Source organism: Oncorhynchus tshawytscha, linkage group LG08 (assembly GCF_018296145.1).
Source record: "Oncorhynchus tshawytscha isolate Ot180627B linkage group LG08, Otsh_v2.0, whole genome shotgun sequence".
Taxonomy (NCBI): Eukaryota; Metazoa; Chordata; class Actinopteri; order Salmoniformes; family Salmonidae; genus Oncorhynchus; species Oncorhynchus tshawytscha.
In genome coordinates, this window is record NC_056436.1 from 40,975,434 (window position 1) to 41,002,487 (window position 27,054).

General features: G+C 44.6%; 1 protein-coding gene across 2 annotated transcripts; it reads left to right on the forward strand.

The window, feature by feature from the left end:
• On the forward strand, nt 1–25,953 carry tonsl (tonsoku-like, DNA repair protein). Of its 2 annotated transcripts, none has more exons than XM_042325550.1 (28): nt 1–85; nt 726–821; nt 1,878–2,020; nt 2,327–2,510; nt 4,241–4,370; nt 4,778–4,949; nt 5,274–5,388; nt 5,576–5,724; nt 5,986–6,138; nt 6,313–6,438; nt 6,674–6,872; nt 7,098–7,144; nt 7,255–7,344; nt 7,431–7,503; nt 10,620–10,783; nt 10,906–11,029; nt 11,949–12,190; nt 12,378–12,852; nt 13,065–13,249; nt 13,720–13,814; nt 14,177–14,333; nt 17,068–17,146; nt 17,459–17,766; nt 19,367–19,538; nt 19,798–19,973; nt 25,044–25,117; nt 25,267–25,400; nt 25,490–25,953. In XM_042325550.1, the coding sequence occupies exons 1-28, from the start codon at nt 79–81 to the stop codon at nt 25,687–25,689; spliced, it is 4,269 nt and encodes a 1,422-aa protein (XP_042181484.1). In that variant the 5' UTR covers nt 1–78; the 3' UTR covers nt 25,690–25,953. The 2 variants fall into 2 exon arrangements, with proteins under 2 accessions (XP_042181484.1, XP_042181483.1); XM_042325549.1 differs by having other exon boundaries at nt 36–441.
• Nucleotides 25,954–27,054: the final 1,101 nt, after the last annotated feature.

The following is a 27,054-nucleotide window of genomic DNA, read 5'->3' on the forward strand; positions in this document are numbered from 1 at the left end:
TGGCGGTGTATGCACCTTAAACGTTGGATGTGATCTGCCAACCCAATCCCGAAGAAGAATAAACATTGGCGGGACTTTATGAAAGGTATTGAGACGACAACAAATGATTTTAGCTACAAAAAATAGATACACGTTAATAATCGGATTATATAGGAACTATGGATCATGATCAAGAAAAATGTGAGTGTAGAAAGTCGTATAATGAGGTAGTCAGTAAAGTCTAACAGCAGACAGAACAATAAAAACGGTAGCTGATGTTAGTGTCTTCACAATCACTCCTAGTTAGCCAGCTAATTTAGCTAGCAAGCCAGCCGTGTAACGTTAGTACCTTACTCTGTCAATGATAGCTAGCTAGCTTGCAGATCTTCGTTTTATTTGGTCAGTTCTGCCTAACGTACGCTTTCAAACGGGACAAGATGTACACTGCCCGGGAGGTAAAACGTAAGTTGCTCACCTTTACTCCGATCATGTAATGATGAGTACTCTAGCTAGCTAGTTGCCAAAATCTGCATTGGCTGTTAGCTGAACTTGCCAGAACGTTTTATTTATATATATATATATCATGATTGCCTGGTTGTTGTTGACGTGATGTTGAAGGTATGGCAACGCGAGACTATTGTTGACCAAACATACTCTCATACCAAGGCATTCAGGCAATTGTCATTTGTGTGTGTGTGTGTGTGTGTGTGTATTACACGCAATGCATTTTCATATTTTACCCACAGAACTACAGAAAGCAAAGAGTAAAGCTCAGAGCAATAATAATCTGAGCGAAGAGGCCAGTCTGTGCAATCAACTGGGAGAGGTGCTGTCACGAAATGGTAATGTGGTCATCTTTGTACTGTATTGCATAGAGAAAGTGTCAATTTAGTCATATCTGTTCTTTATGAAACTCGGACATAAAAAGACCATGAGTTTTGGTGTTTTCACAAATCCATAGAATAGTCCTTTTGTAGGAAGGATTGTTGACATATGTGTGTATTAAAATGATTTCTCAGTTATGCTTTGAGGAAAGTTGGCATATTTATGACATTTTGTCCTTTTCCCAGGCCTACTTTAAGACTCCATAGGGTTTAATCTTTAGGTGGTACGAAGCAAATATTGGTTTCATATGAAGATGTACCGCTTGCTCTTTAATATGATAGTATTTTGACTTCAATAAACTTTTTATATTAATATTGACATATAAACATGAATATTGAAAATAGAACATTTTAGATTTTAATGTTTGTATATATTATTGAATATAATATACTCTAAGGGAATATCAAAGTTCCAGATTGGGGTCTCTGCTACTTTTAGAGTTATGATCCAATTTGTCAGCATTACCAACAGAGTGAATGTGAAAATGGAGTGAAAATGGCCATCCTCTGTTGGTGATCCCACTCTGCAACTTTGTGTTGCAATAGAGTATTATGTTCAACAATATATTGAAACATTTGCCAAATCTAAGATTTGGGATTTCAATATTCATGTTTATATTTTTCAATGTTGAAAAATGAATGTTTATTTGAGTCAAATCAAAATACTACTCCTATTACAGAGCAAGTGTTAAGCTTCATATGACCCCAATTTTTGTTTTGTAACATCTACAGATGAAACATTGAGTCTTAAAGAAGGCCCGGGTAAGGCCAAAATATCATACATTTAGCAATTTTGAGTAATTATTTCTCAATCATATTTGACATTTGTATCTAAAAGCATATGTCAACAATCCTTCCTCCAAAGGACTATTCTATGCATTACATTTCGTGAAAATCCCCCAAGTCATGTTCTTTTTTTGTTTTTTTTTGTCAGGGTTTCATGAGGAATCATTTAATCATCATATTTTATCTTGATTCATCTCTACTATTCTACACATTTCTGTTTCCTATCAGGCGATTACGGAGCTGCCATTGAGGAACATCGGCAGGAATTGCAAATTTCCACGGCAATGCATGACGTCATTGGACGTGCAGTGGCCAATCGTAAGATTGGGGAGTGTTATGCGGAGATGGGGAACTTTGAGCCGGCTTTGAAGGTCAGTGAACAGCTCAAGCTTTACTCTCTGATCCTCTACCTGCTTTTGTTTCAGATTGGCACATTACTTGGGATGCCAACTGTCTGCAGGACTGGAACTTCAGATTGGGCTTGTGCTACACATTTTGGATACTTTTTTGTGACTAACTATGCAGCCTGAAAGGCACAACAAGAACAGGCGAAATGTTTAATACAATCAGATTCTGTACTAACCAACAGTTTATTACAAGAGTATCCCCACCATTTCACTTGTTGCCAATCGTACACAAGCAGAGTATATTAATTAAGAGTGTGTGTTTGGATTCAGCACCAGCGGTGTCATCTTGATCTGGCTCGCTCCGTCAATGATCATGCAGAGGAACAAAGGGCACTGGCCACCATTGGAAGAACCTTCCTCTTCCGCTACGAGTCTGACCAATCGAGGGACAGCTTGAAGCAGGCGGAAGATGCCTTTAGGAAGAGCATGGCTATTGTGGACAAAGAACTGGAAGGTGTGTACACGTTTTACTATACTTGTGAGTACCACACGAACAGCAAACCAACAAAAATTCGGAGAATTGGGAATAATTTAAAAAAAACTTTTTACATTATTTGTAGAAGAATATTGAAGACATCAAAATTATAAAATAACACATGGAATCATGTAGTCACCAAGTGTTAAACAAATCAAAATATATTTAAGATTCTTCGAAGTAGCCGTTCTTTGCCTTGATGACAGCTTTGCACGCTCTTGGCATTCTCTCAACCAGCTTCATGAGTAATACTTTTCCAACAGTCTTGAAGGAGTTCCCACATATGCTGAGCACTTGTTGGCTGCTTTTCCTTCACTCTGCGGTCCAAATCATCTCAAATGGGTTGAGGTCGGGGTGATTGTGGAGGCCAGGTCATCTGATGCAGCACTCCATCACTTTCCTTCTTGGTCAAATAGCCATCACACAGCCTAGAGGTGTGTTTTGGGTCATTGTCCTTTTGAAAAACAAATGCTAGTCCCACTAGGCGCAAACCAGATGGGATCGAGTATTGCTGCAGACTGCTGTGGTAGCCATGCTGGTTAAGTGTGTCTTGAATTCTAAATAAATCACACACGGTCACCAGCAAAGCACCATTACACCACCACCTCCATGCTTCACCACACATTGTGGAGATCATTCGTTCACCTACTCTGCATCTCACAAAGACACGGCGGTTGGAACCAAAAATCTCAAATTTGGACACATCAGACCAAAGGACATATTTCCACCGGTCTAATGTCCATTGCTTGTGTTTCTTGGCCCAAGCAAGTCTATTTTTATTATTGGTGTCCTTTTAGTAGTAGTTTCTTTGCAGCAATTCGACCATGAAGGCTTGATTCACTCAGTCTCCTCTGAACAGTTGATGTTGAGATGTGTCTGTTATTTGAACTCGGTGAAGCATTTATTTGGGCTGGAATCAGAGGCTGGTAACTCTAATGAACATATCCTTTGCAGCAGAGGTAACTCTGGGTCTTACTTTCCTTTGGCGGTCCTCATCAGAGTCAGTTTCATCATAATGCTTGATGTTCGTAAAGTAATGATGGACTATTGTTTCTCTTTGCTTATTTGAGCTGTTCTTGCCATAATATGGACTTGGTCTTTTACCAAATAGGGCTATCTTCTGTATACCACCCCTACCTTGTCACAACACAACTGATTGGCTCATACACATTAAGAAGGAAATAAATGAACTTTTAACAAGGCACACCTGTTAATTGAAATGCATTCCAGGTTATTACCTCATCATTATGGTTGAGAGAATGCCAAGAGTGTGCAAAGCTGTCATCAAGGCAAATGGTGGCTACTTTGAAGAATCTCAAATCTAAAATATATTTGGATTTGTTTCACACTTTATTGGTTGCTACATGATTCCATATGTGTTATTTCATAGTTTTGATGTCTTCACTATTATTCTACAATGTAGAAAATAGTAAAAAGAAAGAAAGAAAGAAAAACCCTTGAATGAGTAGGCTTGTCCAAACTTGACTGGTACTGTGTGTTTGTGGGATGGCTTTTATATATGAATCCAAGTGAGGCAAATACATGTGTGAACAGAAAAGTCACATTTTTGGGCATATTTGGGGCCCAGAGTTTTTCTTGAACACTTGATCTGATCAGGATAAACCCCTGGGCCTATTCATGAGGTAAGCTAAAGGGTTTTCCGTCTTTATCTTCCTCCTGTACAACGCTTCATCTCCTCTCCCCCTCAGGATCCGTGGCTGCTCTGGAGCTGAGTGAGATGAGGGCTCGCTTGTACCTCAACCTTGGGCTGGTGTGTGACCACCTGGGGGAGCCCAAGCAATGCAGTGAATACATCCGCCTCAGCGTCTACATTGCAGAGTAAGAGCTCACCTCAACCTGGGCCCGTATCCACGGCCTTTCACATCATAATTGATGAGATTATATGAACAGGTGGGATTCTGATCCTAGATCAGCATTCCTACCGCTTTGTGGCTGCGGGCCCTGGTCTGCCAATGGTAACACAGTTAGCACACCATGACACCAACGTGTGCTGTTCAATGGCATCGGCTAGACTACAGATACACCTGCAATGTCACAAATTTAATAGCTGACCGAACATGAAGTACAGCGCAATACAATGCCACACTCTGTAAAAATACACCTAATACACTTTGAACTAGGACCTAGAGTAAGGTTCAAGCCATGGCATCCTTGTACAGTAGATAATACCTTTTCTAATATCTTACCATTAAGTGAGTTGGTGTCCCTCTGCCTTGTTTGTATAGGAAGAACCAGCTCCTGGAGGATTTGTACCGTGCCAACTTAAACCTGGGCAACATCTACTTCCGAAACGGGCAACACTCCAATGCCCTGCGCAGTCTCGAGCAGGCCAAGGAGTGTGCCCGCAAGATCAAAGACAAGTTCAGCGAGAGCGAGTGCTTCCACTCCATCGGCAAGGTAAGGAGTGGAAATTCTCATGGCGTTCTATTTTTCATTTTAAATTAACACACTAATTCGGTCAGTTATAAAGTATTACAGTTTTATGTTATAACTGACTTCCCATTAACAGTATAAGCTAGTGTGTGTGTTTGCATTTGGCTGTGCATTCGAGCATGCGACAGGGTTCGAACCTGGGTCTCCACCTGCCCATTAAAAGCCTGGGTATTGACTCGCAATGCAACTCTTCAGATCTTGAGCAGGGTTTCTCAAGTGATCACGAGAGGGTGGTCACTCAATCACCTCTGTTACATGTGTCTCTATGTACGTTGTGTGTGTGTGTAGGTGCAGCTGTCCCTGGGGGACTTTGTGGCGGCCAGGCGTTCCCTGAAGAAGGCCTTCTCTCTAGGCTCCCAGCAGGATGTGGACAGGGAGGCTGTGAAGAAGGCCTTCAAACAAGGTGAGAGAGAGAGAGGCTTGTTTGTTTCTCTTAAAACCACAGAGCTGGAGAGAGTGGAGCTGGGCCACATGTGTCAACCTGGACTGGGCTTTCTGTGTCTGGGGGAAAATGTCATTTTCATAGATTCAATGTTTTTTCTTACTCTTAAAGCAACTTTGAACTCTCTCTGTGTGTGTGGTTTCCGTAGCGATTCGGGGCAGTCAGCTGGAGGAAGCAGCAGGGGAGCTGGGTGACGAGGGGCGTTCCCAGGAGGCTGTGGGACTGGCGGAGCAGCTGGGGGACCTCTATTGTAAAGTGGGATGCTACCGCAAAGCCTTGGACGCCTACCGTACGCAGGTGAAAACATCACACACACTTGGCCCCACACAGTCACCACTTCCGGTGTCCATTTTCACTTCCTGTTTATTAAAGTTTAACTATTGAAATCACTTGCCTGGATGAGTACACGTCCATCCCAACGTTCCCTATCCCCACTTCCCGCCCCATCTATACCTGTCAATCTTGTGTGTCGTGAGCTGCATGAACAATCCATGTATTTATTGTGTAACCTTGACCTATCCAATGACATGACACTTGTCTGTCGCCGCTGTTCGGTAGCTATCCAGTGCAGAGGCGTTGGGGAAGCCTGCTCGGGAGCTGGCTGTCATTCACGTGTCCCTGGCGGCCACCTACACAGACATCAGGCAGCATGACAAGGCTGTGGAACATTACAGACAGGAGCTGGCCCTCAGACAGGGCAACCCCAAAGAGGTACGACCTGCCTGGGTGTGCCTGGGACTCAGGCCTGGGGCTGGACAGAATGGGGTCTGGATTTCTTAGTCTGGGCTTGTCATATAGAAAAGTTTCCTTTGGTGCATACTATCTTAGCATTGGCTGTGCTTCTTTTAATCTATGCTTGTGTCATTTTGTGTGTGTGTGTGCCAGGAGTGTAACACGTGGCTGAACATCGCAGCAGCCCAGGAGGAGAATGGGAGGACCGTGGAGGATGTGGACTGTAGCTACGACACTGCCCTGCGCTGTGCACAGAGGGCTGGCCAACCCAAACTACAGGTATTGTAGGTTGCAGTGGCCCACTCTGACTGGGCTCACCGTAGAAATATGCTCATCGTTTTTTTTTTTTTCTCTCGGTTAAATGAAAAGCACTCGGCCTGTATGGATCAAATATTTTATTCTGCGGACAGCAGAAAGCTCAAGTTATTTACACGTTTTTCTTTTCTGTCTTAATTTAATTTATTTCTATCTTTCTTGGTCTCTTTCTCCTTCCTTCTGTCGCTCTCTTCACCAGATGCGAGTGCTGAAGACGTGGCTGGCTGCCCAGAGCCGCGGGGGCTCGTCACAGACTGATGACACGCAGGCCAGGCTAGAGGAGCTGTGTGCCACCGAGGGCTGGAGTCCTGAGGGGGGGAGTGAGGGAGAGGAGGACGAAGAGGAGATGGAGAACAGTGAACCCATGGAGGACAGCGATATCCAGTTCTCAGACTCTGGTGAGTGAGACTACGGTCTCCACCGCGATGTTTGTCCTCTGCGGGCATCTGTCATATGACAGAATAAACACTTTTTAAAATTTTTTTTACCTCAGTTTGAGCCATCCAGTCATTTAGTTTAGCATACAGGATGTTGCTGAATAAAGCAATGAAAATTGACACTGTTTTGGCAGATTATTTTAGTCTGGCTAATTGTCCGAGTGTCTTTCTCTTGTCTCTCCGTAGAGGACGATGACAAGATGGTCTGTAGCGGCAGGAGAAAGCCGGCTCGGGTAAGTGCTAGATTTGTCAATGATGGCTTTGTTTTTGATTTGTGTAAAAGCAGTCTGCATTCAAATTACTGAAAGAAGCAGAGACTCATGTCTGTATGCCTGGATTTCAGTGGAACAAGAGGAATGAGAAAGGGGAGACGTCTCTCCACAGAGCCTGTATAGATGGGAACCTGAAGCAGGTCCAGTACCTGGTGGAGCAGGTGAGTGGAACTGGGTTTATACTCCTACTACTTTGTGGCCATGGTACTGTCTGTGGTAGTATTCAGCCAGTATGTCTGTGTCTCAGGGTCATCCTGTCAACCCCAGGGACTACTGTGGCTGGACTCCTCTCCACGAGGCCAGCAACCACGGACACACAGGTAACCGTTAAAAGTATGCAGAAATGAATAGGGCCTGATTTTTATTGATTTATTTATTAATAAATTTAGCACGTTTTTTGAAATTGTATTTTTTACATTTTAATAAAAAAATAAATACACTGAGTAAATCGAACATCCCGATTCTCTAACTGCAACACACAGACATGTAAGGTTTTTTTGTCAACGGACATGGAGATTAATACATCATTATTCGACGTAGCTGCCTCCTGTTTGTTGTGATGCTGAGTTTGCCGACTGTCAGCTGTACGTAAACACATGGCCAAATCCCTTTTCGACTCCGTGTGTTGTGGGAAGGTAAACACTGATTGTTTCAAGCTAACGTTAGCGAACATAAGATGGACATTCAGTGGGCTCTAAAGTGCCAGCAGTTCACTCACATTTGCTAGTGAAAGAAATGAAATGCAAATACAAAAAATAACTGGTCACGTTTGTGCGAGTGTGATATACGTTTAATTCTGCATCCCAGTAGTTGTATTTCCCACGTAACATTACGAGGATCAACACAACCTGATAGACTGTAACTGTAATTATGATCCACGTCACAAAAAGCATTACAAAAGTATAATCAAAATAAATATAAACATCTTGGCATTAAATGGAGTCGGGAGTTTAGAAGACGGCGCGATGAAGAATGAATGAGTATTAACTATAGATGGAGGCAATGCTTCTAATGCGCCTTTGCACTAGATTTGAGATTTTAATCCATTTCAAAGATCTGAAATGATCTATGTGTTGCAAAGAAATCCAATAGGCACCTTTTACATAGGCTGAAACAGCAGACTCTTCTAGCGAACAGCGTTCAAATTCCCTTTGCGGTAGCCTACTGAACAGCGGTCAGATTCCCTTTGTGGTAGACTACTGAACAGCGGTCAGATTCCCTTTGCGGTAGCCTACTGAACAGCCTTCAGATTCCCTTTGTGGTAGACTACTGAACAGCCTTCAGATTCCCTTTGTGGTAGACTACTGAACAGCCTTCAGATTCCCTTTGTGGTAGACTACTGAACAGCGTTCAAATTCCCTTTGCGGTAGCCTACTGAACAGCCTTCAGATTCCCTTTGTGGTAGACTACTGAACAGCGGTCAGATTCCTTTTGCGGTAGCCTACTGAACAGCTGCCAGATTCCCTTTGCGGTAGCCTACTGAACAGGGGCCAGATTCCCTTTGCGGTAGCCTACTGAACAGGGGCCAGATTCCCTTTGCGGTAGCCTACTGAACAGGGGCCAGATTCCCTTTGCGGTAGCCTACTGAACAGGGGCCAGATTCCCTTTGCGGTAGCCTACTGAACAGGGGCCAGATTCCCTTTGCGGTAGCCTACTGAACAGGGGCCAGATTCCCTTTGCGGTAGCCTACTAAACAGCTGCCAGATTCCCTTTGCGGTAGCCTACTGAACAGCTGCCAGATTCCCTTTGCGGTAGCCTACTGAACAGCAGCCAGATTTTATCTTTTGCGGTAGCCTACTGAACAGGGGCCAGATTCCCTTTGCGGTAGCCTACTGAACAGCTGCCAGATTCCATTTGCGGTAGCCTACTGAACAGCTGCCAGATTCCATTTGCGGTAGCCTACTGAACAGCTGATTCCCTTTGTGGTAGCCTACTGAACAGCTCCAGATTCCCTTTGCGGTAGCCTACTGAACAGCAGCCAGATTTTATCTTTTGCGGTAGCCTACTGAACAGGGGCCAGATTCCCTTTGCGGTAGCCTACTGAACAGCTGCCAGATTCCATTTGCGGTAGCCTACTGAACAGCGGCCAGATTCCCTTTGCGGTAGCCTACTTAAGCTTTGTGTAGCCAGTTTGCGGTCTGTGTCGATGTGATCATTTGTTTTTATGTTTTCAAAATGATTTTGCTCTTAATGTTGATTAGGAACCATGTCTAAAAAGCCAAGGACTTGTGAGCTGGCCCTAGTGATTGGTCCTGTTTTGAGAGGTGACAAGCGTTCCTCTACTATAGAGACTAAACTTGGGGGGCCAAGGCAAGCTGGATCTGAAGACCTATGCAGATGTCAGGAATATATTTTCTTCTGCAGTAGACTACATGAAATTTCCATTTGGAGATGTGCTCCTCCAGCATGCAGTGGTTGTTGACATTGCCAACAAGCAGACAACCAAGTTCTCATCCCTCAACTTTTTCATGGCACGCTTTCCCTGCCTTATTCCCGAGGGGAGCCTCTGTTGATCTGGTGGAAGATGAGTTTAGACTCTATCAGGCAACAACCTTTGAGCGGAGTCTGGTCAACATGCGCACGGATCAGGCCTGGAGAGAAATTGGCACAATGGGGGGGGGGCAGCCTGGTCTACTCCCACCTTTCCGCTGTGATGCTGGGGATATTGGTCATATTCCACAGCGATTCAGGCTGCGAACGAATGCTCAGTCTCGTTTCCAAGAACAAAACCCGGTAGAGAGCCTCTCTCGGTACAGACATGCTGAGTGCCCTCGTTACCAAGTAGGTTTCACCGATTGCCAGAGGAACTGTTTGCCACAGAGGAGTCTACCCTGATGCTCAGCTGCGTAAGGCTAAATCTGCTAGATTCCAGGCAAATCTATCTCCAGATGATTTGTTCTCACCCACTGTTTCGTATCATAGCTTTTTCGTTTTTATTATGGGTAACATGTTTATTTGATACTGATGCTCTGCTTCAAACATTTTTCTTATCATATCAGAGTTTTTTTAAAGTATTTTTTTAAAAATATATCGTGGATAAGACGTTTGTACATTTTGTACCTAAACAAATCACTTTGTTATTAATTTGTTTAATACATATACGCATAAAATACACATAAAGGCCCTTTGTGTGTTCTTTCTAATTACATCTTGTTAGTGACTATTACCATATGTGTAAATGGAATGCTGTCAAGAAAGTACTCCAACCTTTTATAAACTTAATTTGGTACAATTCTATAATTGCGATCAGACTCGCAAACAGAGCGCGCACGAGCGTTGCCGGGGGGAGAACCCAAATTCGGTGCGTGAGTTGAAACCCCAATTTGCCGCACGCGTCTGGTACTCTAAAAAGCTGGACAGGGTGGGCAGGTCTGGACTTAATCAGCATTTTAACCCTCATCTGCTTCTCTCTCCTTCTGTTCTCTCTCTCTCTCAGACGTGGTCGCTCTGTTGCTAGAAAGGGGGGCTGACATTAACGACCCAGGGGGGTCACTGTGTGAGGGCGTCACCCCCCTGCACGACGCTCTCAACTGTGGACACTTCCAAGCGGCCAGATTACTGGTGGAGAGGGGGGCCTCAGTCACTGTCCGCAATGCCAAGGTCAGGACAAGATGTGTGTGTGTGTGTTTTGGAGGACTGTGCACATGTTTGTTTGGGGTGGGGGGTGCATGCACCTGTGAGTGTTTGTGCAAGTGGCTCATGTATGTCTGTGTCCCCCTCAGGGTGAGACACCCCTGGACAGTCTGCGTCTGTGGCAGAGGATGTACAGAAGAGAGCTGGACCAGGAGGCCAGACATGAGCTGTCCAGCACAGAGGAGCTGCTGAGGAGGGCCCTAGCAGGGTTAGGTGAGGCCTACATATTTCCTCTGGTGGGTGTAGGCCTATGCAATACAAGAAGGCTAGAACAGTGTAGAGTGGTTTATATAATGAAACTGTGTGGTTATGAGGCCTTTATGTTTGGGTTGGGGTCAATTCCATTGAAATTCCAGTCAATTCAGAGAGTAAACCAAATTCAAAATGTTCCTCAGTGAAAAGCGTTAAAGAGAATTGGAATTTCGGTGTACTTCCCGAATTGACTAGAATTAAAATGAAATTGACCCCAACCCTGTTGTATATTCAATGTGTCACGGTTAGTTGTGTTGTGTGTAAATATACTCCGTACATATGAATTTCCAAAAACAAAACCCGGTACAGAGCCTCTCTCAGTACAGACATGCTGAGTGCCCTCGTTACCAAGTAGGTTTCACCGATTGCCAGAGGAACTGTTTGCCACAGAGGAGTCTACCCTGATGCTCAGCTGCGTAAGGCTAAATCTGCTAGATTCCAGGCAAATCTATCTCCAGATGATTTGTTCTCACCCACTGTTTCCCATCATAGCTTTTTCATTTTTATTATGGGTAACATGTTTATTTGATACTGATGCTCTGCTTCAAACATTTGTTCTTATCATATCAGAGTTTTTTTATTTTTTATATTGTGGATAAGACGTTTGTACATTTTGTATATTCAATGTGTCACAGTTAGTTTGTGTTGTGTGTAAAAATACTCTGTACATATGAATTCATCATCTTACACACACACACACACACACACACACACACACACACACACACACACACACACACACACACTGTTTGTGAAGCCTAAAATCTGCTTAATTAATGTCCAGAAAATATGGCGTCTCCCACAACATACATTCCTGTTGCTGTAAGGACGTCAACTATTCCACTGTGCACTTAACTCTTCTACACTCTCTGTACCACAGTCTCCACTGCTCCCGCGCCCCCCAAGCCATTTGATGCTCTGCAGGACAGTCAGCTGTTTGATGCTGAGAACTCAGAGCCTCTGATCCCCACCGGAGGGCACCATTCGTCCACCAACAGCCAGCCCAGAACCAGGAGCCCCAAGGAGAGCGCAGTACCACCTATCCCCAAACCAAGGCACTCCAACGGCACAGCGGGGCCCCAACAACGACACAGAGGGACAGAGGCCTCCATCCTCTTTGGGGTACTAGTTGATTTACAACATAGGAAATGAGATGTCTGTCATAGATTTGAAACCAATTCTCAATGACCCAGTACTTTACGACTGTCATAGAATGTCAGTCAAGAGCAGCGTTCATAAAGTTAGCTGTTGTGAAGCAGATTTGCAAGTGAGACACTTCCTATTGACAAACAATCTCCGTCTTTCTCAGGATGACAGCAGCTCCCCCGACCACAGTGACTTGGATGGCGCGGTTAGCCCTCTGCGCCCTGTCCGACCACGCCGACGTTTCCGAGCAGCCCCAGCTCCACAGGAAGTTCCCCCCAGCCAGGAAACAAGCTCTTCTGTTCCTGAAGCGAGAGAGTCTGCGGTACCCTCTGTCTTTGGCAGGGAGGAGTACCACAGTGCCATTCGCAGCCTAGGCAGTGCCAAGACCCGCCTTCTCTCCCAGAGCCTGCCACAGTTCAGCAGCACACCGGCAGTGTCGTCCAATAGCAGGCCAGCGCTTGTTCCCGAGGAGGAATATCTGATAGATGATTGGCTGGAGAATGACATGGGCAATGTTCACCCAAAGAAGAAGAGGAGAGTGGGGGAGGAGCAGAATGGAAGGCGGGACTTGAATATGATGTCATCAGGGGCCAGGAGTCAGAACTGTCGTTCAACCACGACTGAAATGGCTAGCAGAGGTGTGTAGCAGCTGCACTGATTTTACACACACACACACACACACGTAGCCCCATAACTGTACTTCAATGTAGAAATCATATGGAAGCTAACAGAGGAGCACAAGCATATCCATGTTACTATCTATGAACTATAAGGGGCAGTATTAGCCAGTGGAATCACAACCTGTTTTTTTTTTTTCTCTCTCTCTCTCTCTCTCTCTCTCATCCTGCAGTGTCGACCTCCTCCAGTAGGGGTCTCCCTCTGCGCGGCATGCCGCGGCAGGTGAAGATGACTCAGCTCTCAGGCATGGTAATGCTGGGCCGCCGAGAGGTCAGCAGGCCACAGAGTCCCACCGTAACTGACGACGACGACCCTCAAGCTTCCACGCCGCCTCAGACCCGCTACAGCACTCAGCAGGTCAGAGAGATCAAGTGAAATCCGACCTGGGTTCAAATACTACTTCAAATCTTTCAAATAGCTTGAGCGTTTGATTTAGTCTGCCAGGTGGGTGGGTTTGCCCCTTTTGGACCTTTTCTATTGGTTCAATTTTAACAAGCAAGCTCCATCAAGCACAGCGCGAGAGAAAGAGTCAAGTCACATCATTACTGTAGCAGGACATATTAGGCTGTTACCGGAACATTGTTCATCAAGATTCTGTTTTGGACTGTCGGGGATGGCAGTAGGGAGATGAAGTTCCTAAAGAGGTGAACGGACTTGCAAAGATATGTCGCAGACTCAGTTCATGGGTAGTTCATGGTGTGTAACGTAGAAATATATTTTACTAGACTGGTTCACCCATCACGGATCATTGACTTGAATGGGGATTTTGTTCTAGTAGTTCTATTTTTATCGTTTCTAAAAATTGTATTTCTCTGCCTCAACCTCAGGTCCCAAACCAGACAGTCGCTGCGCCAATGCTTGCACCAATCAGAATGCGGGTCAGGGTTCAAGCTAACGTGTTTCTGATACCAGTACCACATAGGTTGGTGTATTTGACTTCCTGCATGTATGTGTGAAAGAGAGTGAATGTCTAAAGTGGTACATTTAAATTGAAATGTTTGTCATTTAGCAGACGCTCTTATCCAGAGTGACTTACAGTAGCCCAACAATCTTAACCGCTAGGCTACCTGCCGCACTTGGGGGACCCTTTTGGCCTTGCTTGAGATTCAGCTTCTATACTAAAATCAAATCAAACTTTATTTGTCACATTCGCCGAATACATAAGTGTAGACTTTACCGTGAAATGCTTACTTACAAGCCCTTAACCAACAGGGTTCAAGGAAGAAAATATTTTGTAACTGGGGGGTGCTCATAACAGTGTGTGTGTGTCACTGTGTATTCCAGCGAGGCAGACTCATGCACGGTGTCGTGGCTGTGTGAACAGGCGGCCCAGCGCTACTACCAGGCCTGTGGCCTCCTGCCACGCCTTTCGCTGCAGAAAGAGGGCGCTCTGCTCTCTCCCCAAGACCTGCTACTGGCTGTTCTCCACACCAATGAAGAGGTGAGGCCAAACACTTACGATAGTGTGGAAATACACACAAAACACTGGAGGTTGGAATAATTGTGTGAGAATGATAATGCACTTTTAGTGTAAGAGCTGTTTGAAAAGACAGCCTGAAATTTCAGCCTGTTTTGGTAGGATGGAGTAAATTAATTAATAGACCAATAGGAAAGAGTTCCAAACTTCTCAAATCAAATTATATTCGTCACCTGCGCTGAATACAACAGGTGTAGTAGACCTTACAGTGAAATGCTTGCAGTTTTAAGAAAATGCAAGGCAATGCAGTTTTAAGAAAATGCAAGGCAATGCAAATAGTCTGGATAGCCATTTGATTAGCTGTTCCGGAGTCTTATGGCTTGGGTGTAGAAGCTGTTTAGAAGCCTCTTGGACCGAGACTTGGCGCTCCGGTACTGCTTGCCGTGCGGTGGCAGAGAGAACAGTCTTGACTAAGGTGGCTGGAGTCATTGACAATTTTTAGGGCCTTCCTCTGACACAGCCTGGTATAGAGTTCCTGGATGGCAGGAAGCTTGGCCCTGGTGATGTACTGGGCCGTACACACTACCCTCTGTGGTGCTTTGTGGTCAGAGGCAGAGAAGTCGCCATACCAGGCAGTGATTCAACTCGTCAGGATGCTCTCGGTGGTGCAGCTGTAGAACCTTTTGAGGATCTGAGGACCATTGCCAAATATTTTCAGTCTACTGAGGAGGAAAATATTTTGTTGTGCCCTCTTCATGACTGTCTTGGTGTGCTTGGACATGTTAGTTTGTTGGTTATGTGGATGCCAAGGAACCTGAAGCTCTCAATCTGCTTCACTACAGCCCTTCGATGAGAATGGGGGCGTGCTCGGTCCTCCTTATCCTGTAGTCCTCAATCATCTCCTTTATCTTGATCACGTTGAGGGAGAGGTTGTTGTCCTGGCACCACACGACCAGATCGCTGACATCGTCCCTATAGGCTGTCTCATCGTTGTCGGTGATCAGGCCTACCACTGTTGTCATCGGCAAACTTAATGATGGTGTTGGAGTTGTGCCTGGCCACGCAGTCATGAGTGAACAAGGAGTACAGGAGGGGACTGCGCCCTCACCCCTGAGGGGCCCCCGTGTTGAGGATCAGCGTGGCAGATGTGTTGTTACCTACCCTTAACACCTGGGGGCAGCCAGTCAGGAAGTCTAGAATCCAGTTGCAGAGGGAGGTGTTTAGTCCCAGGGTCCTTAGCTTATTGATGAGCTTTGAGGGCACTGTGGTGTTGTACGCTGAGCTGTAGTCAATGAACAGCATTCTCACATAGGTGTTCCTTTTGTCCAAGTGGGAAAGGGCTGTGTGGAGTGCAATAGAGATTGCATCATCTGTGTATCTGTTGGTGCGGTATGCACATTGGAGTGAGTCTAGGGTTTCTGGGATAATGGTGTTGATGTGAGCCATGAACAGCCTTTCAAAGCATTTCATGGCTACAGAAGTGAGTACAACAGGTCGGTAGTCATTTAGGCAGGTTACCTTAGTGTTCTTGGTGGTCTGCTTAAAACATGTTGGTATTACGGACTCAGTCAGGGAGAGGTTGAAAATGTCATTGAAGACACTTGCCAGTTTGTCAGTGCATGCTCGGAGTACACGTCCTGGTAATCCCTCTGGGTCTGCAGCCTTGTGAATGTTGACCTGTTTAAAGCTCTTACTCATATCGGCTGCGGAGAGCGTGATCACACAGTCGTCCGGAACAGCTGATGCTCTCATGCATATTTGAGTGTTATTTGAATCGAAGCGAGCATAGAAGTAATTTAGATTGTCTGGTAGGCTCGTGTCACAGTGCAGCTCTCGGCTGTGCTTCCCTTTGTAGTCTGTAATCCTTTGCAAGCCCTGCCACATCCGACTAGCGTCGGAGCCGGTGTAGTAGGACTCAATCTTAGTCCTGTATTGACACTTTGCCTATTTGATGGTTCGTCGGAGGGCATAGCGGGATTTATTATAGGCTTCCGGGTTAGAGTCCCGCTCCTTGAAAGCGGCAGCTCTACCCTTTAGCTCAGTGCGAATGTTGCCTGTAATCCATGGCTTCTGGTTGGGGTATGTACGTACAGTCGCTGTGGGGACGATGTCCTCGATGCACTTATTGATGAAGCCAGTGACTGATGTGGTAAACTCCTCAATGCCATCGGAAGAATCCCGGAACATATTCCAGTCTGTACTAGCAAAACAGACCTGTAGTTTAGCATCTGCTTCATCTGACCACTTTTTTTTATAGACAGAGTCACTGGTGCTTCTCTGCCAATAACAGTTCATTTTCCCCTGCCCACTCCGACATTCCTAGCAACATTTTTGTTGCTAAGAATCTATTTTTGTACCCTTTGACCATTTTTATTGTAAACAATCACACGGAGGTACCTAATTGTTACCCAGAAATGATTTGATATTGAGATAATAAGTGCTGCATTGGACCTTTTCAACCACTGACACAGGATCAGATCTTATTTAATCCCTCAGTCTAATGGTTAACATTTAAGAGTGAGGATAGGGTAATCTGATCCTAGATCTGTCGGTAGAAGAAACTCTTACCTTGAAATAGGCATAAGTAGGACTGTGATGGCAAATTCTGTTACTTGTGTTGATCATCTGGAACAGTGCTGCCTCAGTTTTAAATGGTGTGAAGGATTGCAATATTAGAAACACAAATGTGTAATCTTTAGTTGTTTATGTAGTGAACATATCTAAATAAGGAAAAGGCTGATGATTATGTCCACTGCAGGTCCTGGCTGAGGTGTGTTCGTGGGACCTCCCCCCTCTTCCTGAGCGCTACAAGAAGGCCTGTCGCAGCCTGGCAGTGGGTGAGTATGTGAACAACTGATACCTCTCTGGTTAATTTCCTGCCGCGGAAATGTGCGAATAAGGGAAGGAAAGGGGGAACCTAGTCTGTTGCGCAATTTAATGCATTCAACCTAAATGTGTCTTCCGCATTTAACCCAACTCCTCTGAATCAGAGAGGTGCGTGGGGCTCCCTTAATCGACATCCAGTTCATCGGTGAATAACAGAATTCACAGTTTTGAGCGTGTATCCCTAAATTACTGGTATTTGATTACCTGAAGTGCATTGTTAATCCATGCCATGTGTTTCTGTGTGCGTGTTGTGTTGTCTCTAGAGGAGAACAAGCGTGTGGCTCGTCTGTGTGAGGTGCAGGACGGCAGTCCCTCTGTGTCAGTGTGTGGCCTCAGCCTGCCCCCCTCCTCCCTCTCCCCTCTCCTCCGTGCCCTCAAACTGCAGGCCAGCCTCACCCAGCTACACCTGTCTGGCAACCGTCTCCACGATGACCTCTTCCCTGAGTTGGTCGCCGCTGCCGTCACCATGCCCCGGCTCCGCCATCTGGATGTGTCCTCCAATCACATCACAGGGGAGGGGCTTAAGAAGGCGGCGAACGCCTTGGAAGGGCAGACTCAACCTGCTTTCCCGGTAACTACAATGAACAAAAATATAAACGCAACATGCAACAATTTAAAAAAAGATTTTAAAGTGAGTTACAGTTCATATAAGGAAATCAGTAAATTTAAATAAATTCATTAGGCCCTAATCTATGGATTTCGCATGACTGGGAATACAAATATGCTTCTGTTGCTCACAGACACCTTTAAAAAAAGGTAGGGGTGTGGATCAGAAAACCAGTCCGTATCTGGTGTGACCATTTGCCTCTGCAGCGTGACACGTATAGAGGCTGTTGATTGTAACCTGAGGAATGTTGTCCCACTCCTCTTCAGTGGCTGTGCGAAGTTGCTGGATATTGGCGGGAACTGGAAAACGCTGTCGTACACGTCGATCCAGAGCATCCCAAACATGCTCAATGGGTGACATGTCTGGTGCGTATGCAGGCCATAGAAGAACTGGGACTTTTTCAGCTTCCAGGAATTGTGTACAGATCCTTGCGACGTGGGGCCGTGCATTATCATGCTGAAACGAGGTGATGGTGGCGGATGAATGGTACGACAATGGGCCTCAGGATGTCGTCACGGTATCTCTGTGCATTCAAATTGCCATCGATAAAATGCAATTGTGTTCGTTGTCCGTAGCTTATGCCTGCCCATAACATAACCCCACCGCCACCATGGGACAATGTTGACATCAGCAAACCGCTCGCCCACACAACGTCATACACGCCATCTGCCCGATACAGTTGAAATCGGGATTCATCTGTGAAGAGCACACTTCTTCAGCGTGCCAGTGACCATTGAAGGTGAGCATTTGCCCACTGAAGTCGGTCACGACACCGAACTGCAGTCATGTCCTGGTGGGGACAATGACCCCGCAGATGAGCTTCCCTGAGACGGTTTCTGACAGTTTGTGTAGACATTCTTCGGTTGTGCAAACCCACAGTTTCATCAGCTGTCTAGGTGGCTGATCTCAGACGATTATTTCAGCTCATGAAACATGGGACCAACACTTCACATGTTGCGTTTATATTTTTGTTCAGTATAAATAGGATTGATTTTGTATTTACTTAGTGTAATTTGAAAGAATAGTTTCTTATATTCTAGTGAAATACTCTCAGCTGGAAAGCAAGTGAAGCTATGAATGTTTAGATGTCCTTTTTTGTTATCCTTGAATGTTTTAGCATCCCAGAATGTTGTTTCAGAAACATATGCACCCCTATGGGACTGACGAATAATACTCACCTGTAAGACTCTCGCTGTGCTGTGCCCTTTATATGGACGTGTAGGGGCCCAGGATTCTGTACCCTATCTTCAGTGATGGTTTACAGTACACCGGTCTGTGTCATTTTATATTGTTCTATTCTGCACAGAGGTCATGTTATTTAAGAATAGTATATGACTGACCAAAAGCTTGAATCAATAATGTGGTATGTATGTGTTCACTATTGTTGCTCACCTATAGGTTCAGCAATGTGTAGATTATTCATATCTAAACTATAAGAACAGGACAACTATGTAAAGGATGGCGTAGTGCGGCTACATCACGGCCGCCTTGCTACATATGGATGGATGTGTTGATGGCGAGCTAAACAAAATGGTCGTCTCTTCCCTCCCATCTCTCTCTCTAGTGTCTGGAGGAATTGGACCTGAGTGTGAACCCGCTGGGTGATGGTCTGTCCCAGGCCCTGTCCTGCCTGCTGTCAGCGTGCCCCCTACTGGCCAGCCTCTCCCTGCAGGCCTGCAACCTCACAGCCCGCTGCCTACAGCAACATCGTCTCCTACTGGCCAGAGCCCTGGCAGGTAAACAGGCTCATTAATATACCCTTTTCACACTGATATTCTAAATATTAGCATTAGCCACTCCAGAGTCCCGGGACCACCCATAGATAAAATGTATGCATGCATGACTGTAAGTCGCTTTGGATAAATGGTATTTTATTATGATTAAATATAATGTATATAAATGGTGAAGGAGACAACTCCAAATGGAATCATTGCTATCTGTTTGAGGTAGTTTGAAATGTTCCAGAAGAATCAGTATCATCTCATCATCCTACAGGTACAGGGCACCTGAAGTCTGTGAATCTATCCCACAATGCTCTGGGCTCTACAGGCTTTGAGCTGGTCCTGAAGACTCTGCCTCTCCACTGTCTCACACACCTCCATCTGTCTGCCATCCGCTGTGGACCCGCTGATCACCCTGCTTTAGAACACCTGACGTCAGTCCTGTCCCAGGTACACAGCACATGCAAACATACAAATGCGCACACACACACTCACACACAATGCTATATACACACAAATTCAAAAACTGCATCATTAGAATACTTGACATTAATTAAGCATTGTTTGGCGAAAGAACTGCTCAAACTATCATATTCTCTAAGTAGCCTTAAGTGGGTGTAAATTTGTTCGTGAAGGTACACGAAAAGAAACTGCTGTGCAATTAAAATAAATAAATTGGTAAATGATAAAAATGCTATGATTGGATATTGGCCAAACAATTGGTTAGGTTTCTGGTAACTCTTGTTTCTCTCTAACCAGTAAACCCATACAGGTTACTGCCAAAATAAAGGAAATGCTTGAGTAAATAATGGATATAAAGTATATATAATGCAGGTGCTTCCACACAGGTGTGGTACCTGAGTTAATTAGTATAAAAATGCCCAGCACTACCGTGTCCCATCTTGGCCTGGATGAGGGCAAGGTTCTTGGCAGTCTGGCGAAGGACACTTCCAAGCAAGGGCTTTGGGATGGAGATGCAATATGGCAGTCGTGCCAAAATATCTCATCAGCCACCTGGTGGAAGGGACTTTGTGGATCTGAGGCTCTTTCCCCTGTTGCCTCGATCATCCTACAAATCCCACCACCAACAGCCACCTCAAAGTGCAAATGGTCCTTGTTTGGACCAATACAAGGGTTGAAAAATTGGTGGCCATTCGGGCAAATTTGAGGCTTTTTGAGCCTGACAATGAGCCATCCGCAACAAGGTTGGAAAGTGACAGTGAAGATGAGGCCTCAGAGTCTGTTCAAGAGGTGGACATTGAGGAGGTCCAGGGAGAAGACATGGAAACCTGGGAGGAAGATAACCAAAGCTTTAGTTTCTAGACTTATCGTTTTACAGATGTATGTTGAAAATGTTTTTGGGAGATGCGATGGATCATTCAATAGTCCCTATCTTTTGTTGTTCAGTGAAATCATCCCATGTGAAGAGTGAACTCATTTAATTAAAGTTAAATTCGTAACTAAATTGTTTTTTTCTATTTCTATTGGAAGGATTTAATCGTTTGCAATTATGTCTACTTATGATAAGGTAAAAGGTTTCTGTCTCCATATGATATGGTAAATATATCCAATGCAAAAAAATATCTACATTTAAATGGTATTAATATTAATTTTCATATATTCCCATTAATTCCCATGTATTCCTGTTAATTCCCACAGAAACTTTCCACCTCTGAATGTTCCCCATAATGTGCAACCCTATACAGGATTATAAGATCTTATACATTTTCTTCTATGAGATCTCATCAGCTAACATCACTTTTTGTGGATTTTGTAAAAAGCTAACATCTGTGCTAACATGTAAAAAAATTTTTTTTTTAAATACCCTCTGGTCGCATGCCTTTGACGTCTAGCTAACAGACTTAGATTACTTATTAGACGGACCCAAAGTCTCCTCGGGACAACATCGTTTGAGAAACGATAAAATTAGCACCTTCCCGCTGAAGAGATATGGTTTGCAGCCTGGAGCAAAACAATATACCATCCTTGTATTTTTGTTTGAGCTGGTAAGCAGAAAGCTAACTAAACCAACTAGCTTTTTGGCGTCATGTAGCGTAGACTGGTTTGCGTGGTCGCTGTAGTGATGTGAAAATGTTGCGACTAATGTTGTAGTTCCATTTCTCTGACAGTTAGTGACTCGTTAGCAACTTACTTATTTTGAGCACATAAAGCCTCTCTTCGAACAAAGCGTATAAGATATCCTTAGCCTGTGTTAACCTCAGACCTTATTTTTGGCATATCTCCCTTATACCCCGTTTATTTTCCCCATTCATTTCCCCTTTAGGAATGCCCAACGGAACGAGAGGTAGAAAATGCTAACTAATTTCCGCTTTTTTTAGGATGACAAGCTGGCGAGTTCTATAGAACACTTATGGAAGATTCTGGAGTGGAGCCTGAAAAAAATGTTCATCTCAAACATGAAACACCTAATGATGGTATTTCTCATGGAAGAAGGGTGTCACATACCTCTAATATACTTCCAGGCTCTTGTAGAATCTATGCCACGGTGCATTGAGGCTGTTCTGGCCGGCTTGTAGTGTCGCAACTCCATTTGTTGGTGTTTCCTTTATTTTGGCAGTTACCTGTACCACAGGTCTGAGGCAGGCGGAGCTGAGAGCGTGTGGAAATAACATTTCACAGGTTGAAAAGGAAGCATGTCATTCACACTTATCTGCTGCACAACGTTGCCATTTGCTAGACACAATGGTTGTATCTTAAAGTGTACCGGTATATAGCATTTGACTTAAAGGGGCGCTCTGGCAAGACTGTCTTCAATAGAGGAACAAATGTGATGGTCCCCCTGTTAAGTAGGATTCATGTCGACTAATGTTTCAAGCTGGAGGCCAAGCTGAGAACTCAGTACTGTCACCCAATATATCAATGTTGACTGCCTAAGCAGACCTGGGTTCAAATACTATTTTACATTTTTCAATTACTTTCACATACTGTACATTTTGAAGTAAGTATTCAGATATTGTTTATTTGAAAAGACAAATAGTTGAATATTTAAGCAATAAGGCCCAAGGAGGTGTGGTATATGGCCAATATACCACGGCTAAGGGCTTGTTAGTGCCTGGACACAGACCGTAGCCGTGGTATATTGGCCATATATTGCATTTGGAAAGTATTCAGACCCCTTGACTTTTTCCACATTTTGTTACAGCCTTATTCTAAAATAGATTAAATGGAAATTCCTCAACAATCTACATGAAATAACCCATAATGGCAAAGCAATAACATATTTTTAGACATTTGCACATTTATTAAAAAGAACACATTTATTTACATAAGTATTCAGACCCTTTGCTTTGAGACTTGAAATTGAGGTCAGGTGCATCCTGTTTAAATTGATCATCCTTGAGATGTTTCTACAACTTGATTGGAGTCCACCTGTGGTAAATTCAATTGATTGGACACGATTTGGAAATGCACACACTTGTCTATGTAAAGTCCCACAGTTGACTGTATGTCAGAGCAAAAACCAAGCCATGAGGTTGAAGGAATTGTCTGTAGAGCTCCGAGACAAGATTTATGTCAAGGCACAGATCTGTGGAAGGGTGCCAAAACATTTCTGCAGCATTCAAGGTCCCTAAGAACACAGTGGCCTCCATCATTCTTAAATGGAAGAAGCCACTCCTCAGTAAAAGGCGCACGACAGCAAACTTTGAGTTAGCCCAAAGGCACCTAAAGGACTCTGACCATGAGAAACAAGATGCTCTGGTCGGATGAAACCAGATTGAACTCTTTGGCCTGAATGCTAAGCGTCACATCTGGAGAACCTGGCACCATCCCTACAGTGAAGCATGGTGGTGGTGGGTGTTTTTCAGCGGCAGGGACTGGGAGACTAGTGAGGATAGAAGGAAAGATGAACGGAGCAAATTATAGAGATCCTTGATGAAAACCTGCTCCAGAGCACTCCAGACCTCAGACTTGGGTGAAGGTTCACCTTCCAACAGGACAACGACCCTAAGCATACGGCCAAGACCACGCTGGAGTGGCTTCGGGACAAGTCTCTGAATGTCTTTGAGTGGCCCAGCCAGTACCCGGACTTGAACCCGATCAAACATTTCTGGAGAGACCTGAAAATAGCAGTGCAGAGACGCTCCCCTTCCAACCTGACAGAGCTTGAGAGGATCTGCAGAGAAGAATGGGAGAACTTCCCAAATACAGGTGTTGCAAGCTTGTAATGTCATACCCAAGAAGACTCGAGGCTGTAATCCCTGCCAAAGGTGCTTCAACAAAGTACTGAGTAAAGGGTCTGAATAGTTTAAAGTTTTTTGATTTTTAATAAATGTGCAAAATTTCTAAAAAACAGTTTTTGCTTTGTCATAGGGTATTGGGTATAGATTGATGAGGGGAAATAAACGATTTAATCAATTTTAGAATATGGCTGTAACATAACAAAATGTGAAAAAAGGCAAGGGGTCTGAATACTTTCCGAATGTACTGTATATCACTCCCCCTGAGGTGTGTTATTGCTATTATAAAAGTAAATGACAGTTTTGTCATACCTGTGGTATACCACGGCTGTCAGCCAATCAGCATTCAGGGCTCAAACCACCCAGTTTATAATGAGCCCTGCATGACTGATAGCTGTGGAATATGAGACCGTATACTACGGGTATGACAAAACACTTATTTTTACTCCTCTAATTCCATTGGTAAACAGTTTATAATGGCAATAAGGCACCTCTGGGGTTTGTGATATATGGCCAATATACCACTGCTAAGGATTGTGTCCAAGCGTTGGGCCTTCCTCTGACAGCATTGCCGTGGTATATTATCCATATACCACACCCCCTCAGGCCTTTATTGCTTAATTATTTCCATACAATTGCACGGTATAATTCAATGGCTATGAAGTTAATTCTTACATGTTCTATTTTTGAGCTGCTTTTGAAGGCAAAAGTTAAATTGAAGACATTGACATTGTTTAATTCGATTTTCATAATAGCAAGCCCAGGATGATGGTTTGATGGTTTGGTTACCAAGGCAACTACTGCAACTATCTAGCCAGTAGTCAGTGGATGTTGTCACATTTTCTACTGGCAAATTAATACATTTCTTGCGGCAAATATGTTAAATTATAGCCATGGTATGTATAAAAGGGATAATCAACTCAGGGCTCTATGCGTTCTCTGCAAAATAATGCAACTCCGCTAACGTGTCATGGAACACACCTTCCACGTCATGCATTATTTTCCAGAAAACACGTTTTTGGAAATCCACTTGAAGTATTGGCATGTATTTGAAAAAATAATTCACTGACTCAAATACACTCCCATCCATTTAACCACTAGAAGTAGTTGATTCGGGACACATTTATTTGAAAATTCTCACACATAAAATACATATTTAAATAAATGATCAAATACACACCCAGGTCTGGTACTAAGATGTACTACTAATACATCATTATAATTGCCTGGTCAAGGGCACACCATGAGATCAGGGATTTGATTGGTCCCTTGCTGAGTCACGGAGGACATGGTTCTGATTGGTTCTTTGTGTGTTCCACAGGATGACTGCTCCCTGACCCATCTAAGCCTGGGGGGAAATGGACTGACGGACAACAGCGTGGCCACCCTCGCCAGGTGTGTGTGCATTTTGTGTTTTCTCTCTATTCATGTCACCCTTGTCCTTTAGTTGAGCTGCCTGTGCCTTTTCCAAGTGTCCGCCCTGTACAGTACCTCTGGTTTATGTGACTGTCCAGTATTGAGATCCATATGTTCTGTGTGTCCAGATGTCTGCCTGTCTGTCCCTCCGTGGTGTCTGTGGACCTGTCAGGGAACCCGGCGGTGACCTCAGCAGGACTCTACAGCCTCCTCTCCGCCCTCCGTGACGCCCAGAGACCTTTGACCCATCTCAACCTCCAAGGTACATCAGGCCTATAGTAGTCTATTGGTTCTCAGACTGTATCTGTCTCTCTCTATGTCCCTCTAATTTGTTCCATCTCTCTTTCTCAGGTTGTCAGGTAGCCGGCCCCTGGGACAGCTGTAGTTTGGACGGCCTGTCAGAACAGGTCCAGGACCTGCGGCTGTGCTCCCAGAGGCTCAACAAACTGGACCGTGAGGTCCTGCAGCAGACCTGGGGCCAGAGGCCTCCCGTGGGCCACTTCCTCTCCAGAGATGCCAAGTGCCTGCTCACTGTTGCCCCCTCACTATGAGGATGCCTCCTTGAGTTCTCACACCGTTAAAGACTAGTGTCACGTGGATTCCAATACATACATTTGAGATGATTTACACCCTTTGGTCGTCGTATTTGTGGCATATTTTGGTGACACAGGCTGCAGAAGGATCTCCGAATAAATGATCTTGTATGCATAATGTAGATATAATTTTCTGTGTTTGTGGGTGTGTTTATATATGTCTATGTATTTGTATGTATTCAATGGAAAACAAAAAAAATAAAGTGAACATGATTGTCATTATTTTTGGGCTGTTTATTTCCATGGTGCTTTTTTCCATGCAACCTCACAAAATTAGCTGATTTTACGGTCAAACTGAAATTATTAAATCCCTCGCTTCTGTCTCCTAGTCTCTTTCCTCAGCCGCTGTCTCCGACACAACTCTCAGGGTGGAGCATCATGAGTCTTGCAAACGGGGCTGTTCCCCGCCTACTTGGTGTGAGCTTCTGAAGACACAGTTGCACACTGTGGTTTCCTACCTTGTTAGTTAACCCACTGACTGGTCTTCTCACTGTTGAATAGTTCCACAGAGGATGGTGTTGGGTGGGCTTCAAGCAGAGGTATGAGGAGCTATAGGAGGTCTGGCTCATTGTAATGTCTAGAATGGAATTAATGGAATGGTATCAAACATGGAAACCACATGTCCCCCTATAGCTCCTCTCACCAGCCTCCACTGGCTTCAAGATCATGAGGGAAAAGTGCCTACTCACACCACACACCTCAGTGTTCCACAATATGACTCAGCGATTGGGCCAAGGTGATTATGGTTAGAACTAATTTCTTTACTAGTTATTGTCATTTCCAATTTATAAAAAATCTGTAAATGGTTTCTGATGGTGCTACTGCCACCCTGTTAACTGTTTAAGTAGACCCAAACAAGCCATGGATTACAGGCAACATCCGCACGGAGCTAAAGGGTAGAGCTGGTGCTTTCAAGGAGCGGGACTATAACTCGGAAGCCTATAAGAGATCCCCCCCTCTGACAAACCATCAAACAGGCAAGCGTCAATACAGGACTAAGATTGAATCGTACTACATCGGCTCCGACGCTCGTCGGATGTGGCAGGGCTTGCAAACAATTACAGACTACAAAGGGAAGCACAGCCACGAGCTGCCCAGTGACACAAACCTACCAGATGAGCTAAATTACTTCTATGCAAGTAACACTGAAACATGCATGAGAGCACCAGCCATTCCGGACGACTGATCACGCTCTCCGCGTAGCCGATATGAGTAAGACCTTTAAACAGGTCAACAGTCACAAGGCCAGAGGGATTACCAGGACATGTACTCCGAGCATGCGCTGACCAACTGGCAAGTGTCTTCACTGACATTTTCAACCTC

Bases quoted from the DNA above. Each gene is read 5' to 3' on its own strand.
- tonsl (XM_042325549.1), top strand. From the start codon at position 417: ATGTACACTGCCCGGGAGGTAAAAC. The intron at 5,725-5,985 runs GTGAAAACATCA...GCTGTTCGGTAG, and splicing joins TGGACGCCTACCGTACGCAG to CTATCCAGTGCAGAGGCGTT. The intron at 11,030-11,948 runs GTGAGGCCTACA...TCTGTACCACAG, and splicing joins GAGGGCCCTAGCAGGGTTAG to TCTCCACTGCTCCCGCGCCC.